At 37.1% G+C, this 14577-nt stretch overlaps 1 protein-coding gene and 1 pseudogene across 1 annotated transcript; one reads left to right on the plus strand and one right to left on the minus strand.

The window, feature by feature from the left end:
• The first annotated feature begins 457 nt into the window (after window positions 1-457).
• LOC114723595 (cysteine proteinase 15A-like) lies at window positions 458-2094 on the plus strand (annotated as a pseudogene).
• Window positions 2095-3355: 1261 nt separating this feature from the next.
• LOC114723577 (V-type proton ATPase subunit a3) lies at window positions 3356-10255 on the minus strand. Its single transcript, XM_028909776.1, has 18 exons — window positions 9958-10255; window positions 9693-9737; window positions 9205-9327; window positions 9017-9124; window positions 8608-8718; window positions 8354-8527; window positions 8120-8257; window positions 7563-7670; window positions 7300-7407; window positions 7023-7171; window positions 6519-6672; window positions 6267-6427; window positions 5967-6173; window positions 5707-5890; window positions 5529-5612; window positions 5247-5440; window positions 3981-4040; window positions 3356-3884 (listed from the first exon to the last, which is right to left on the minus strand). The coding sequence occupies exons 1-18, from the start codon at window positions 10096-10098 to the stop codon at window positions 3677-3679; spliced, it is 2457 nt and encodes an 818-aa protein (XP_028765609.1). The 5' UTR covers window positions 10099-10255; the 3' UTR covers window positions 3356-3676.
• Window positions 10256-14577: the final 4322 nt, after the last annotated feature.

Raw genomic sequence — 14577 nt, forward strand, 5'->3', positions numbered from 1 at the left:
GGTGGACGATGACCTTTCATCAAGTCGTTTCTGACAAGAATAATTATTACTATTTTCAGTTCTTAATGTAAAAATTAATTGACTAATTTGAATAAATTAAGAAAATTAGTTAAATTAATTATTTGTAATAAATAGATGTTATCTTTCTTAAAATATCTTTACTAATTAAGTACATTGGCTAGAACTATCATTACTACATAGACTATTTTGAGGGAAAAAATAGATAAATATAAGAAGCAAAATAAATTAAAATCTTATATTTAAGATTAAAATAAAAATTAAATAATCTTTTATATTAAACGCCAAATGTAGTATTAACCGGGTACTTCCATCCCTGTGATTAGTTTAGCATGGACTATTCCGTCTTTTTATTCTGTGGCCTTATGGGGCCTTTATATTTCTCGCTGCCGCGGCAGATCACGTGATTTGTGACTTGTGAGAATCATCAACGAAGTGATTTCTCTCTGTTTCCCCTTTCTTTCTCTCTTGTGTATCCCTCTCTTCAATTCTGTTCGTAACAGTTTCAGACGGCGAAGATCACTTGGTCAATGCCGAGCTCCACTTCTCTAACTTCAAGTCTAAGTTCAGCAAGACCTACACGCTACCAGAGGGGAGCACGACCATCGCTTCGGTGTCTCGAAGGCCAACTTGTGCCGAGCCAATTTGCACCAGGATCTCGATCCCTCCGCCATCCACGGCATCACTAAATTCTCCGATCTCACTCCTTCCGAATTCCGATGGCACGTCTTCCCGCCGATGCTCTCAAGGCTCCTATCCTTCGTACTAACGATCTCCTTGCTGATTTCGATTGGCGTGATCATGGAACTGTCACTCCTGTCAAGGACCAGGCAAGTTGATGTATAGTTCATCGTTTACGCTCTGATATTTGTGTTTTGAACCTTTCTTGTTTGGCAAGCAGGGCTCGTGGGGATCATGCTGGTCGTTTAGCACCACAGGAGCACTGGAAGGGGCTCATTCAAGTGAGCCTTAGTGAGCGACTGCTCGTAGATTGCGACAACGAGGCTCGTATCTATTTTCGCCTCTCCTGAATTTGGTCTGGCCTTTTCCACTTGTGTGTTTTCCTATGTGTCTAGTATTCGAGGATGTTTTTAGCAGCATCAGTGGTTCAAATTGTATATTTCAGGACATTCACCTTTTTTAGCCGGAATTTCAGAGATGTTTTATAATGCCTCGTTTTTTCGCAAAGACAGATAAATGCTTGGTGAAAACTGTATACACGTGATAATAGAAGAAATATATTTCTCAAAAAATTTCCTCTTCTTATTTTCGTGATAATGGGCAAGGCAAGTCACCCGGTTAGGTCGTGATCCACTGAAGGCATGATTAATTGGCGTATTTATTTGTATATATTTGGAAAAAATTAATTCGCAGTGTCATTTTTTAACTAGTTAATTTATTAAATTGGGCCTTTATAGTGTGATATATTACACTCATCTTTGAAGCTGACAATCATCAATTTCAATTTATAACATTTCGTAGACTTTGTGAAATCTCTCTCATTTCATTTCAAAGAATTTTAGCACGTGTATTTTTATAAATGAAATTTCAGCGTGATCCGGAAGATCATGGAGCATGCGACTCAGGCTGCAATGGCGGGTTGATGACTACTGCATTTGAGTGCATACTCAAGACTGGTGTGGTTTCCACTGATGAAGATCGAAATGCTGGAAATCTGGTGAAGAACGGTCCTCTTGCAGGGGCTTATTTTGATAATTTAATCATTTTTTCAAAAAGAACAAGATTGCATGATACTTGGAAAAATTCTGACTTTGCTTTGCCTGGCGCAGTTGGTATCAACGCAGTTTTTATGCAGACATGCGTTGGCCACTTTTCATGCCCATTCATCTGCACAAAAAATTTGGATCACGGGGTTCTTCTAGTGGGATATGGCTCTGCTTGTTATACTCCCATTCCATTCCAGGAAAAGCCTTGCTGAATTATAAAGAATTCATGGAAACAGAAGTGAGAAAATGACAGATACCAAAATATATGGGACCCAATTTGGTTGTTCATCATGAGTAATGATCATCCAAACTCATCAGATTTAAAATTTTCAATTGATTATTTTTAAATAAAAAAATTATATTTTAAAAAATAATGGTTAGGAGATTTTTTTTTATTTTTTGAATATAGATTATTTTTATTTTAATTATATATTCATTAAAATAATTATTTAAAAATAATGATAAATAATAAATATAAACTGTTGAGATCAAATCTAAACGATGCAGATCTGATGAATTTGCCTTAGTGGGTACCCAAACTCATTTTAATTATGTGTGGGATGAATTACATATTGATAATGAATAATTTTAAGAATACCTTGCGGTTTTCTGTTACAAGGCCAGTGAAGCTTATGTAAATTTACACTACAAAATAAATCTTATATTTAGGATAGAATAGTAATTAGTTCAGTAATAGGTGCATTGTTAGATCTGTCATGCAACTTCTGCACGCATATCACTCCTACTGCAGATTGCTAACTATTGCTGTTTATGCATCTGCTATGTCACTCTGTATGCTTAGTACTCCAACTGTAGATTGCTATATATAGCTGCATCGATAGTAATGACAAGTGATGAAATATGTGCTTGGAAATCATGGGCTGTGAAGCTGTACTTTCTTATAACTTAATAACTTATACAGCATGTGGTACTATTCTGAAATACCATTGTAACCTGCCGGCACGAGATGCAGAGGAGAGCTAATACATATGGCTGCTGAAGTTGTAGGGTGATAGGCTGACATCTCACCCTCTGCGTGGTGTCCATAAATTCAGTGACTTGTTCAACTTACGTTAACATTTAGCATACGAGCATGGCTTCTTGTAGTTTCAGAAGGAATTAGCTATGATTACGAATCTGGCATATTTGGTCTACTTATGATCAAGTGGAAGATGAGACAAGTGGCTTGTGGTGAGATTTTCGGGCGTTCTATCTGTAGGGCGATAAGCATTTTGTTGTCACAATTCCAATGCGGCTGGTTCGTAGAGGCAGCAATTGCAGCAAGACGCACAAGTCTCTAGAAAGTTACACACCAGTGGAAGAAAAAAACTGGAACCGAATTCGGGGAAAATTCACTGTCTCCGCCTTGCCCTGAAGTATAATGGAATTTCAGATCTGCGGGCAAGAACGTGCGGTCAAAGCAGTAAATGTAGGAACAAGAAGAAGAGACTACAAAGGGAGGAGCGTCAATGAAAAATCCAGGAATACGATTTTATGATGTTGAAGAATACTACTAAGACGACCACTACAACAGGCTTTATGCTATTAGATGGAGTTGGCAGCATGGATTGCATTAAATTCTAAAGAATATTACTATGCAGAACGATTTAAGGAGGAGGAGGAGATCTCCTCATTTTCAGAAGCACTTTGTGAACCTGTACTGTCATAGTGTCATTTACATTCAGTAACTGTAGCACTCCTCAAATTGCAGTTAATGCTGACAGTGGTCAATGGCCACGGAGGTACATTACCCTGTACTCTTACACTGCAGGCTTTTCGCCACAAAAAAATTCAAGGGTATAAATTCAACAAAAAGTTGACACTGATACAATAACAATCAGGGTAGCATGTTGATTCAGCTTCCTATACGAAGACCGCAAAAATGATAAATTTCCACCTTTATAGAGTTTAGACTGTTGATTAATTGGCAACTATACTTCATCCTCTTCATTAAGCAAAGCAAATGAAAATGGGCTGAACTTGTAGCCATCTCCCTCATAAAACTTATTCTGGAACTCCACCCAGTGAAGCCGCAATGCATGCAAAAAAGCACTCAGAGTTTCCATAACCAGCAGGACACCAACAGTAGCACATATGAAGACAATAATGCCAACAATGAGAACAGTGATGTTGTTGAACCTGCAATTAAAAAAAAAAAAAAAGAAGGGACAGTTAAGATGTCAACTCTTTTCTTACAGCCCTCTACTAACATATAACAACACGACTTTGACTCACCCCCAGGCCAGAAGAAGAACCTTGTCATAGAACACACTTGACAACTCTGAATGTGCCAGACTGGGCAAGATCCGATCCAAAGGAAAAATAAATCAGAATGAAAGAGTATGATAGAGAAGCCTTTTTAATAGGAAAGACATACGACCTCTAAGGTCTATCCATAGAAGTCAGAAGCGAAACACATTCTCAAATGAGTAGGAGCTAGCACTGATGCACAATGTAGAATAATAAATCATTTAAGTTTGTTGTCAACTAGTCCTGGAATGAAGCATAAGATTGAAATGTGAACTTGCTGAGACCAAAGGTGATATGTGTAAGAGGAGTCAGAGAAGAAAGTGACTAATAGCTCCTTTGTTAAGTATTATTCAGTCAGTAGTTAGTTGAGGGCTATTACGCATAATTAGGGAAGCAGAGTACCAAACTAATCAGTTGGTTTTTCTTATGAGATATATGTAAGAGAATGGAAGGAAGATGTGCGTGGATGAATGATGTTGAATACACACCGGTATCGATAACTAATTTTTCTTTGAAATTTGGTCGCAAAAGGCAAGACAACACTGTAACGAGGCTTCTTCGCCGAAGCCATGGACCATCTTTTATGAATGCTATTTTCGGTCATGCCCACCGATGGAAGCCAGGATACTCAGGATGAAAACAAATGTGCTTTTGGCTGGGAATACCGACAAGGATGTTTGCGCATGTTTTCTTAATTCTTTAATTAATTTAAGCAAGTTATATATGCAATGTTTGTATGCAGACACACACAATGCGATGTATTTCATGATTTCTTCGGTACTCCAATAATGCCACTGCAAAAGATTTTGACATTAATACAGTGCCTATTTGACCAGGTTCAGCAACAAACTAACCACTGAGCATTAAAATTAATCATATCTAATCACACTGCATTCACTTCATGATGCCGCCAAAGTACCCTATTTTAGGTCACTATCATAGGTCACCAGCGTACATTATTGACAGTGGTGTGCCTTTTTCTAGTGCCTTTTTCTAGTGACAAATCTCATTCCTTTCTGAAGAACTTTCTACCGAAGGACTTGGAGGTTGTGAGTACAAAGTCCATCGGATCCATGCTAATGTGTAATGATGTCATCCATGAAATGCAAGTAATGAAAAATTATTTGCGAATTGAAACATTATCTATCACATTTAAAGGCGTACAAAATATATTAACCTTCCTGATTCATGTTGAATAGCAAATTATGCTAAAAAGGTTCAAGCTGGCAAAAGATATTTTCAACCACCTACCTGAGGGCCCATAACCGTAGGTATGAAGCTGTATTAGACACTGCCCCAAGCACAAATTCTATTGTATGAATAAGTTGATGTACAAAAACCTCACTGAACTCAAACTCATCATGGCCATGGGGGTAAATATGTGGCTCTGATTCAAGAGGGTCATCGCTGCTATAAAGCAAAGAGTAAGATTGACCTTGATGCCTCTGAGGAAGAATGATACCAAACATTAGGATGAAGTCTAGAACTATGATATCAATAAAACAAGAAATTCAAAGAAAATTTAAGACATACTTGTTGGTGCTGCTTCTTAAGGAGATAAGGCTTTGGAAACAACATCCATGGTACAGCAACAAGTGCCAACAATAGTAACACAAGCTAGTAATGAAACAGCGGGGCAGCTTAGATGTAGAATCTGTTTACCATCACTGAATACAAAATTTATTCCAATCATTAGTTGGTGTTTTCTTACTTGAAGGAAATTTTGGCCAACAAAGAGCCGGTTTTCACCAAGATCATCAGTTGGACTGAGGAACATGTATATCATCACATGATACAAGTCAGCTTGTGATCCTGTGCACCATTTAACAATTATGAGGAGTGAAAGGTAGCCAAACAAGCTGTTTAGGAATAACATTTGGGGAACAAACTGGTACCTGAAAAAAGGTAGGTAGTCAGATGGTCAATAATTCACATATAAACAAAAAAAAAATCTTAAATTCTCCATATTACCAGATATTTATGTCATCCCCAAAGTACTTGGCATTGTAGTAGCTTAATATAATTCCAAGATTCATCTGGGCTACTCCCACTAGGATAGACATCTTCATCTTCAAGGAGTTAAGAAATGGCAACTCACTCCGTGTTCCATGCCACTTAGGATCCACGCCAAATGGATAAGTGCCACGCACCTTTATTAAGCCTGTTGTGGTTGCATCCCTGCAAAAGAGAAAATAGAGAACGCACTTTTAGAATTTGACTGAGTTGCATTATGTAAAAACTATATATCAAATAAGTTGTACTGATAACCACCTGCATGAAAGATCACGGCATCCATAAGCTGATCGCCCAAATAGTTCAAATGGGACAGAGAAAAACTCATTATATATCAGTCCTGTGTATATTGAGAAAAGGGCCATCATCATAATAACATAGCGACCACCAAAAGTCATTTCTATTATGTCTCCAAGTTTCTGTCATTAACAACATCAAGTAAAAGTGATCCAAGTTAATGAGGAGTAGTGCACAGAAATGATCAGAAACTGATAAAAATGAATAAAGTACCTGAGTAGAAAATTTCTTCTCCCTAATTATGAGATATAAAGTTGCTAGTAATAGGCATATACCATGCCCCCAATCACCAAACATAACAGCAAAGAGGAACGGAAAGGTGATAATAGTATATACTCCAGGGTTTGCCTCCCGATACTTAGCAACTCTGTATGTTACCAATTAACGCAGACAATAAATACATCAAGCAGCTAAGACGGGGAGTTAAAATCACAGCATAAAAATATTGTGACTTCTAGTGCAAATAGATCAATTAGCAACCCTTTTCACTTTCCATTTTTTGTAGGTATTCTCAGTCACAATTTATTGTGTCTTCACGTGCAAAACTGAAAGCTAATCTGGTAAACAGACAACTACATTTCATCCAAAGAAAGCCACATAAAAGATACCCTGATTACACGTGACAAGATTATCAAATTGTGAGTTTAATGAAAAGGACCTACTCATTTCAGAGAAAATGAATGATATTTGACAGCATCTAGCCTCAAGGTGACTTACCCATAGGCATCTACAATTTCTTGAAAAGCAGAAGTAAATTTATTTGTCTGGAAATATGTAGGTGGTGATTCCTTTGTTTGTAAGACTTGAAATATCACCCCAACTTGGGAGTTACTGTCCATGTTTGCCCGGTGCAATGCAGCTTGAATCTGCCAGAGTATTTAATCTAAATTAATTAGATAGTACAGCCAATAACATATTGTAGTCTTTGCAAGCACATGTGAGTGATTTAGAGGTTCAGATGCACATTTATCAGAAATGAAGTTCAAGAACGAACCTTATCGGTTGCAAAAACAGGACACCAACCTTCTGCTACAAGGCATTTCTTTGTTACATCAATGCTAAGCATATTTAGAGTGTGGAAAATCGATTTTTGCTTCTTCACCTATCATCAAATCAAAGAAATGTCATAGTTGGAATGGAAGTTAATTGCAGAAACCCAACAACAAAACTAAAACAGAGACATGAGCAAAAAGACTCGTTTGCATGTGTGTCAGTAATAAATCCTTAAACATACTATATTAGAGTAGTAAAACAAACCAGAAGGCTCCACTGCTCAAAGTAACAACCAACTGTCTGCAGAAGAGTGCTACGGTGCAACAATCCAACCTCAATAGTAGTCTTCAATTCAGAAAGTCTTCCTGACACCTAGCAAATCCAGATAACGAAGTAACAGCTTCTTTTGGCTTACCACAATCAAACCAGAGAGAATATTACAGGAACCATTAGAGGTAAAGGCTGTTGTTGCTTGTTATACAGAAAAAAGCACTCTCTACATAACCACTGCTATGAGGAACGAACAGCTTGAATTTAGCTAAATCAATCAGAGAACATAGCTACCATTGGATAATAAACACAATAAATCTTCTCCAGTGAAACAACCTGAATAATAGCTCTTCATAATATGTAAATAAATAAAAATTAATAAAATGCATTGCAACGAGTCTTCTAAAAATTCTAAAACAAGAATGAGTAAATCAGCAGTTCTTATAACTACTCTAAACAAGAGGTAAATGAAGAAACATTTATGATTTGGAAGTATATATTTTTCAACTATAAGAAGCTACGCAGAAACCAAAAAGAAAAGTAAAGTGTACCTCTGTAGTCATCTGATATTGTTTACCCAGATCATCAGTGAATGGGTAGCGATTCGCTCCAAAAGCATCACATATTTTCAGAATTTTACTTTTTGCTCTCTCTCCAGAATAAAATATTACAAATACATTTTTATAAATCTGCAAAAATACAGGTTATAAGTTTGATTATCTCAATAACTTAATTAAACTTTTTCAATGAGTCAAAGATTTAAAATTCAAGATCTTGGTACCAACCTTCTCTGCTGACAAAGGATCGAGAACAGGATTCTCGACCGCAACTTGCTTTAGAAACACATTACCCCTTGTAGCACGAAATAACATTCTTTCAAATGCCATTGATTTTTCTCTAGGAACAAGACCACTGATGAAACGCAGCTTAAGCTGCTTTGGTAGATCTGTTGGTGACTCCTACGTAAAATAAATTTTCTAAGCACCATCAGAAGGAGAAATAGAATAAACCTGTAATATGTGTGTGTTAATATTCTTACTTTTTCTGATAATAATGGATTGTCAATAGAACCTTCAAACGTGTCCTGGACTTCAAGCTCTCTTTGGTGGGCTGCAGCGCTATTTTTAGCTAAAGAGAAAAATTCACCAGCCTGAAATGAATTTTTAAAAAAGAAAAAGGAGTTTTATTTTTGTGTAGGCTCGTTTCAACATAGGACAAAATAACAAGACCAGGGTAATTAATCTGATGAGTGTTTGTGTACATTGTAGAGGCATTCTATATATAATGACATGGAATACAGATCATTGTACACGACTAAAAAAATGCTCGTATGGTTTTTCTTGATACAAACAACCAAAAACCAATTACGGGTTGAAATACCAAATATCGGGTTGGTGAGGACATGACAATGCTGGCAACGATGGACCTTGCAGTTAGCATAGCCATACCTTCTGTAGAACAAGCTCATACTCTAATAGTTCACGGTAGGTGTGTTGCAACTTCTCATTATTCACATTAACCTCCAGTAGCTCAGCTTCAAGTTCTGCAAGTTTAACCTGATCAGGAAGAAATGTTCTATTACATGGTACAGGGATCTCTAATACCAATGGCAATAATTATAGAGCACATTAACAACCTCCAGTTTATCCAGATCAACTTCAGTTTCTTCTGTGGACCTTCTTAAGATTGATACACCAGACTTTGTCATTTGTTCCCTAAAGAACCGAAGCTTACGTGCCATTTCCCCACACCTTTTAATCTGAATGATACAATGGTCAGCTTTCCACTCTCACAATGAATTATTAACATAAAATATCACGCGGTAAGAGAGTAAAATGCGACTGGTTTTTGAATTATCAAGTGTTTAATTTGTCATACTTCATTATTCACAATCTTGAGTTCGAACTTGGCCCTGAGAAATTGCGGAAACTAGCTTCGCGTCTGGAGAGCAAATTTAAGATGCCAAATTATAATTATAAATATAAATGTCCTTAAGCTCACCAACCAAAACAAAAGAAAGAAAGAAACAACGAAAAAATCCCCAAGGAGGTAACGCATAGGTGGATGATTTCTCTGAGGATGTAACGTAAGCACTCCTAGGAAGACGTAGATCATAAAGTTAACCTGAGCAGCATATGTCCGTTGAAATGGGCTTTTCTCCGCATTTAGCTGGAAAATTGTAATGAAAAAAAAGTATCAATATGTGAAAATAATTAGACAGCAGATTAAAAATTCAATGAACAATTAAATGACAAGCCAGCATTGGGAGATCAGTGCAGGTTTAGAGAAAGGAACAATCCAAACATGATTTATCAAACAAAACAAGAGCAACGAGAAGATTGATTTGAGAAGAGTAGAGTGAGGAATGGAAAAATGAAATGCGGCATACATCTTTGAACTGGAAGAGGCCAAGATCTCCAAGATAAAAGATAGCTCGGTGAGCTGATTCAGTTGGAATGATAAGTTGCACAAGTTGCATTGGCTCCGAACGAAGCAGATCCATTGTCGGCCAACAGCCTCCATCCGCCATCTTCAACCTCTTTAACTTGTATCTGGATTTCTAAATGCAGAAGAAGTGAATATGTCTGAATTCAATATATCACATGCGTGATCAAAGAGAGCCTGTAGGAAAACCAATTCTCAGGCTCGGGATTGCTCGATGAATTTTGCGTGCAAAAGAAGGAAATTCAAATCGTTTGCAGCACCGAAAGGTTGTTGGCAGGGGGTCCTTCTTCCGGTTCTAAATTTATAAACACAGTTATGATTTTTTTTTTTAGCCAACTATAAATACAGTTACGATATAAATTTTTTTTTGCCAACAATATACTACCTCTAATACTAATTATAATTATAATTAGTATTAGAGGTATAATTAGTATTAGAGGTAGTATATTGTAAGCCATCCATCATCAATAATTAACATAATCGCAAGTTCGCGTACATCTATGTAATATAGCAAAATAAAATGATAAAATTTTTGGTAATTTTTCAAAGTTTCATCCGTAAGTATACAATTAGTTTATATCCTTGGGGAAAAAAAAAGGAATATTGTGTATGAAAAAACTGAAAGATAATTGATAAGTACTACCTTCGGTCCTAATTATAAAAACCAGTTGACTAATTTAAAGAGATTAAGGAAGTAAATTGAGTTAATTGAATTAGTTATTTGTCTTAAACAGGTATTGTCTTTCTTAAAATATCCTTGCTAATCAAGTGTATTGATTAGAACTATCATTGTTAGAAGGACTACTTTGAAAAAAATATATAAATGTGAGAAAAAAATAGATTAGGGTCTTATATTTAAAACCAAAATAAAAATTAAATAGATTCTTATATTAAGGACCGGAGGCAGTATTAAATTTTAAAGATGTTTCTATTCAAAAAAAAAATTTCAAAGATAAATACTTAACTCTACCCACCCTTACTTTTATTCTGTAAAAGCTGCATCAGTATTAAATTATTTAACAGTACCCTCATTTGGACTATTGACCCTATTTAGTAGTGTCGCCGTCGGTGCATGGGCGTCGCTTTACATATTTTAAAAATTGAAAGGGATAATTATTTGATATCATTCACTAGTTTCTTCATATTTTTGTGTAACATTATTTTTCACGATCATCATGAATATCTTTTATGATTTTAATTTTTTACCGCTTTCAAAATTATAAAAAAAAATTTTAAAGATTAATATTATGTAAAAATAGAGGAGAAATTTCAAATAATATAATTTTAAAAAATATTAATTTTTATCCTAATACTCGTATTAGTTTAATAAAAACAGCGTTTTAAATTAGATTAATTATATGTTTTGTTAATGAATAATTTCATTTTCCTTAAAAACAATAGTTTAGGTTGGGCCAAAGCCCAATCCAAACATTCGATACCAAACTTATTTGAACTGCACATTGGTCCAAGCATGGGATTGGCATGAAGCCCAACCTGGCTGTCCATGTGCTGCGAGAATAGATCTGTCCTACGTGTCATAAACGTGGTTTTTGGTCGGGATCTGATTAATGCCAGTAATAAACTTTCTCATGGGAAGTAAAAGAACATTCCGAAGGTGAGAGGGGGATAAACGGGCCAACCATGGGACCCGCGGGTCGTTGTTTAGCGGCCGCTGAGGGAGAGCAGAGTTCGGATCAGGAATCTGGACCTACCATGTCCGTAAAAGTGAAAATAAGGTCTGGCCCAAGAGCAGTGTAGGTGGGACTAAATGCGGTAATTAAGCTGCATCCAAAATTTCGCAAACAAAGGGGATTCACCCCCAAGGCATAGAAATTACACAATACTGGACTCATGCCCCGTTTGGTCGGCCGAGAATATTTCATTATTTTGATGAAAATGGGACTGAAAAAATGGGTAGAATTTTCTTACATTAATTAAATTAAATTGATTGTAAAATATAAAATGACCAAAATGGTCCTAAAATATCAACTCAGTGAAGAAACAGATCCGTCCATGAAAAATCCTAAACACGTCGAACAACACATCATCGCAGCCATGGGAATGAAAATCACAGATCTGTCTGCCATTGTCTCAGGAGAACACCAAGCAAGCAGCGCACATATGGCAAGCATCGCAAAATGGCCGCAACTCTCCCTCTCACTCGCCGACTCTCCTCTCCTTCTACAGCGACGGAGAGAACGATGGGAAAGGTTTCGTTGTCGGGGGAAGAACGGCTGAGCAAGCCAAAGAGGAAGCGAGAGGGGATGAAGGCGAAGTTGGGGGCCTTCTCAGATCTGGGTTTGCAAAGGAGAAGAGATAGAGCAAAGGAGAAGCAACGCAGGCTCAAGAAGACGACGAACATTCACTGGACGAAGTTGAAGTCAGTAAAGACCTTTGCCGGAAAGACATTCGTCGTTGAAGTCCTGCTTGATTTTGAACAGATCCGGAGTGTTTCCGTTCGTATCTCCGCGACGTTCGAAGGAGGAGGAAGGACAGTGGAAGTGAGTTCTCATACTGGATGATGGTGCGACGGCGGAGCTCCACTGCGGTCGGGGGATGGCGTAACGTGCGGCGGAGGTGCGATGACGGATGGTGGACAGTGGACACCGGCGAAGACAGGCGGAAGATGGGGTGAGGGTGACGATATGGGACCGCGGGAGACGGGTCAGTCTTCAAGGGCAGAGTGGGGCCGAGAAAAAATTTCAAGGGAAAAAAAAATCTTCTGCGTAGGATTGTCTCAGAAAATGATTTTGCTGGTTTTATTTTTATTTCTTTTTTTCGGACTCATTTCCAGCGAACCAAACGGGGCCTCGAGGTTTCAGTACGAACGCAAGCGGGTAAGTTCCCGGATTGTTTGGATGAACATAGTTAAACGTCTTATCCATACTGTCCGGGAGTCAATGAAAATCAGGAAATGTCCCAGTCTGGGCCTGGCTCTACTAATGCCACACTGTACAATACGTTATTATTATTGCCACACAGCTCAAATCGGCGTGCATAAAAATTCCCATAGCTCGGCTTTATGTCACACCCCTAAATTTGCTGCCCGTTTTAGTGCATTCCATCCGGGCCATAAATAATAAACTTTTTCCTCCCAAAAGAACTGGCATATCATAAGTTGCTATTTTGATAATAATCCATTATTCCTTGAACTCGTGTCCTAAAACATCATTTTTGTGGACATATGACTTTTTCTAACCCATACTTTTTCCATTTCTGCTTGTTTATTTTGCAAAAAGAAATAAATTATTCAATATCTTTCCTTCCCTGGAAATTGGCATGCCTAAATTTTAATTTTACAGCCATAAGTCCGTAGCCTCACAAAAAGGGGAACCCCAACCTGACTCTGGAATTCTCAGGGCGCATATATGCAAACAACGTATTGCTTACAGCTTCAGCTTTTGGAATTGCTGCAGACTCCCTTGACACTGTCAGTTTGTTTTCAATAATTAAATAGCCATTATTAGAAGTTCTTACATTTTTGACAAAACACGTTTTTATTTTTCAAATATGAATAGTCAGATCCCCATTATATCGGGTTACTTTCTTGTAGCTTAATCGTATGCAGCATGCTATGCATCTTCATGACTGAAGGCTTCGAAAGGATTTTAATTCACTGAGTGGTCATTAATTTTAAATTATTGTCATCAATTAGATATATATAAATTTCAATAGACCATATTATTCACAAGTTATAAACTGTACTGCTCATCTTCCATCGGACAAAGCTTCTGAAACATTGAGAATGGCGAGCTCAGTGCTAGCTAGGGAGGCAGGAGCAGCTTTGTTGTGAGCATAGCTAATATATTTAAGTTGGGAACAGCGTTTAATTAGCTGAGCAGAGGCCCATCGCCTATATATAAGCTACACAAACACACGGGGCATGCTGCTTTATTTCTCATGGCACAAAGTCACGAACCCTAAGGCCGTGACCATCATATCAAAACAAACCCTACTTGATCTTCATTCTGCAAAAGTGTCAATTTCTTTCTTTTTCCAGATGGTATCACGTGACTGTGATTTACCAATTCAAAAACAACACATTCTCAAGGATGAACCGACCCTTGTAAACCTTGTCCGGTGGATGTGATCAGCATGAAATGAGTCCGTGAAAGCACATGCACTATTTCTCCAATCACTAATAAATCATATATACAGGCTACAAATTAAATATATGCAGACAGGTATCGTTTAAATAGGTTTAGTATACATGAAGTGTTTTTATAGCCAATCACTAAAATAGTATTACTTTTTAACCCGTACGTACATTTTCTTTAACTTGCTGTTGTTAATGACTCGAGTTCGCGTACAATTTTTTTTTTTAATGGCTAAACATGAAATGATATCACAATAATTTTTACATGAAAAGACCGCCCATTCAACCTATTACTGTTGTGGTCAAAAGTTTAACAGTTTTTGTTTCCATTCGTTCTTTCTGGCTAAATTCTGTGGAGTTGGCTGTTTGTTTATTCATATCCAGATAAACATTTGCTCGCTGTCATTCATGAAATGTCAAAATGTCCAGATTCTTAAGTGCATTTAACTTGGTATGAAAGAAGTCAAT

The sequence above is a fragment of the Neltuma alba genome, unplaced genomic scaffold (assembly GCF_004799145.2).
Source record: "Neltuma alba isolate B1F8T4 unplaced genomic scaffold, ASM479914v2 tig00002374_pilon, whole genome shotgun sequence".
In the NCBI taxonomy this organism is placed as follows: Eukaryota; Viridiplantae; Streptophyta; class Magnoliopsida; order Fabales; family Fabaceae; genus Neltuma; species Neltuma alba.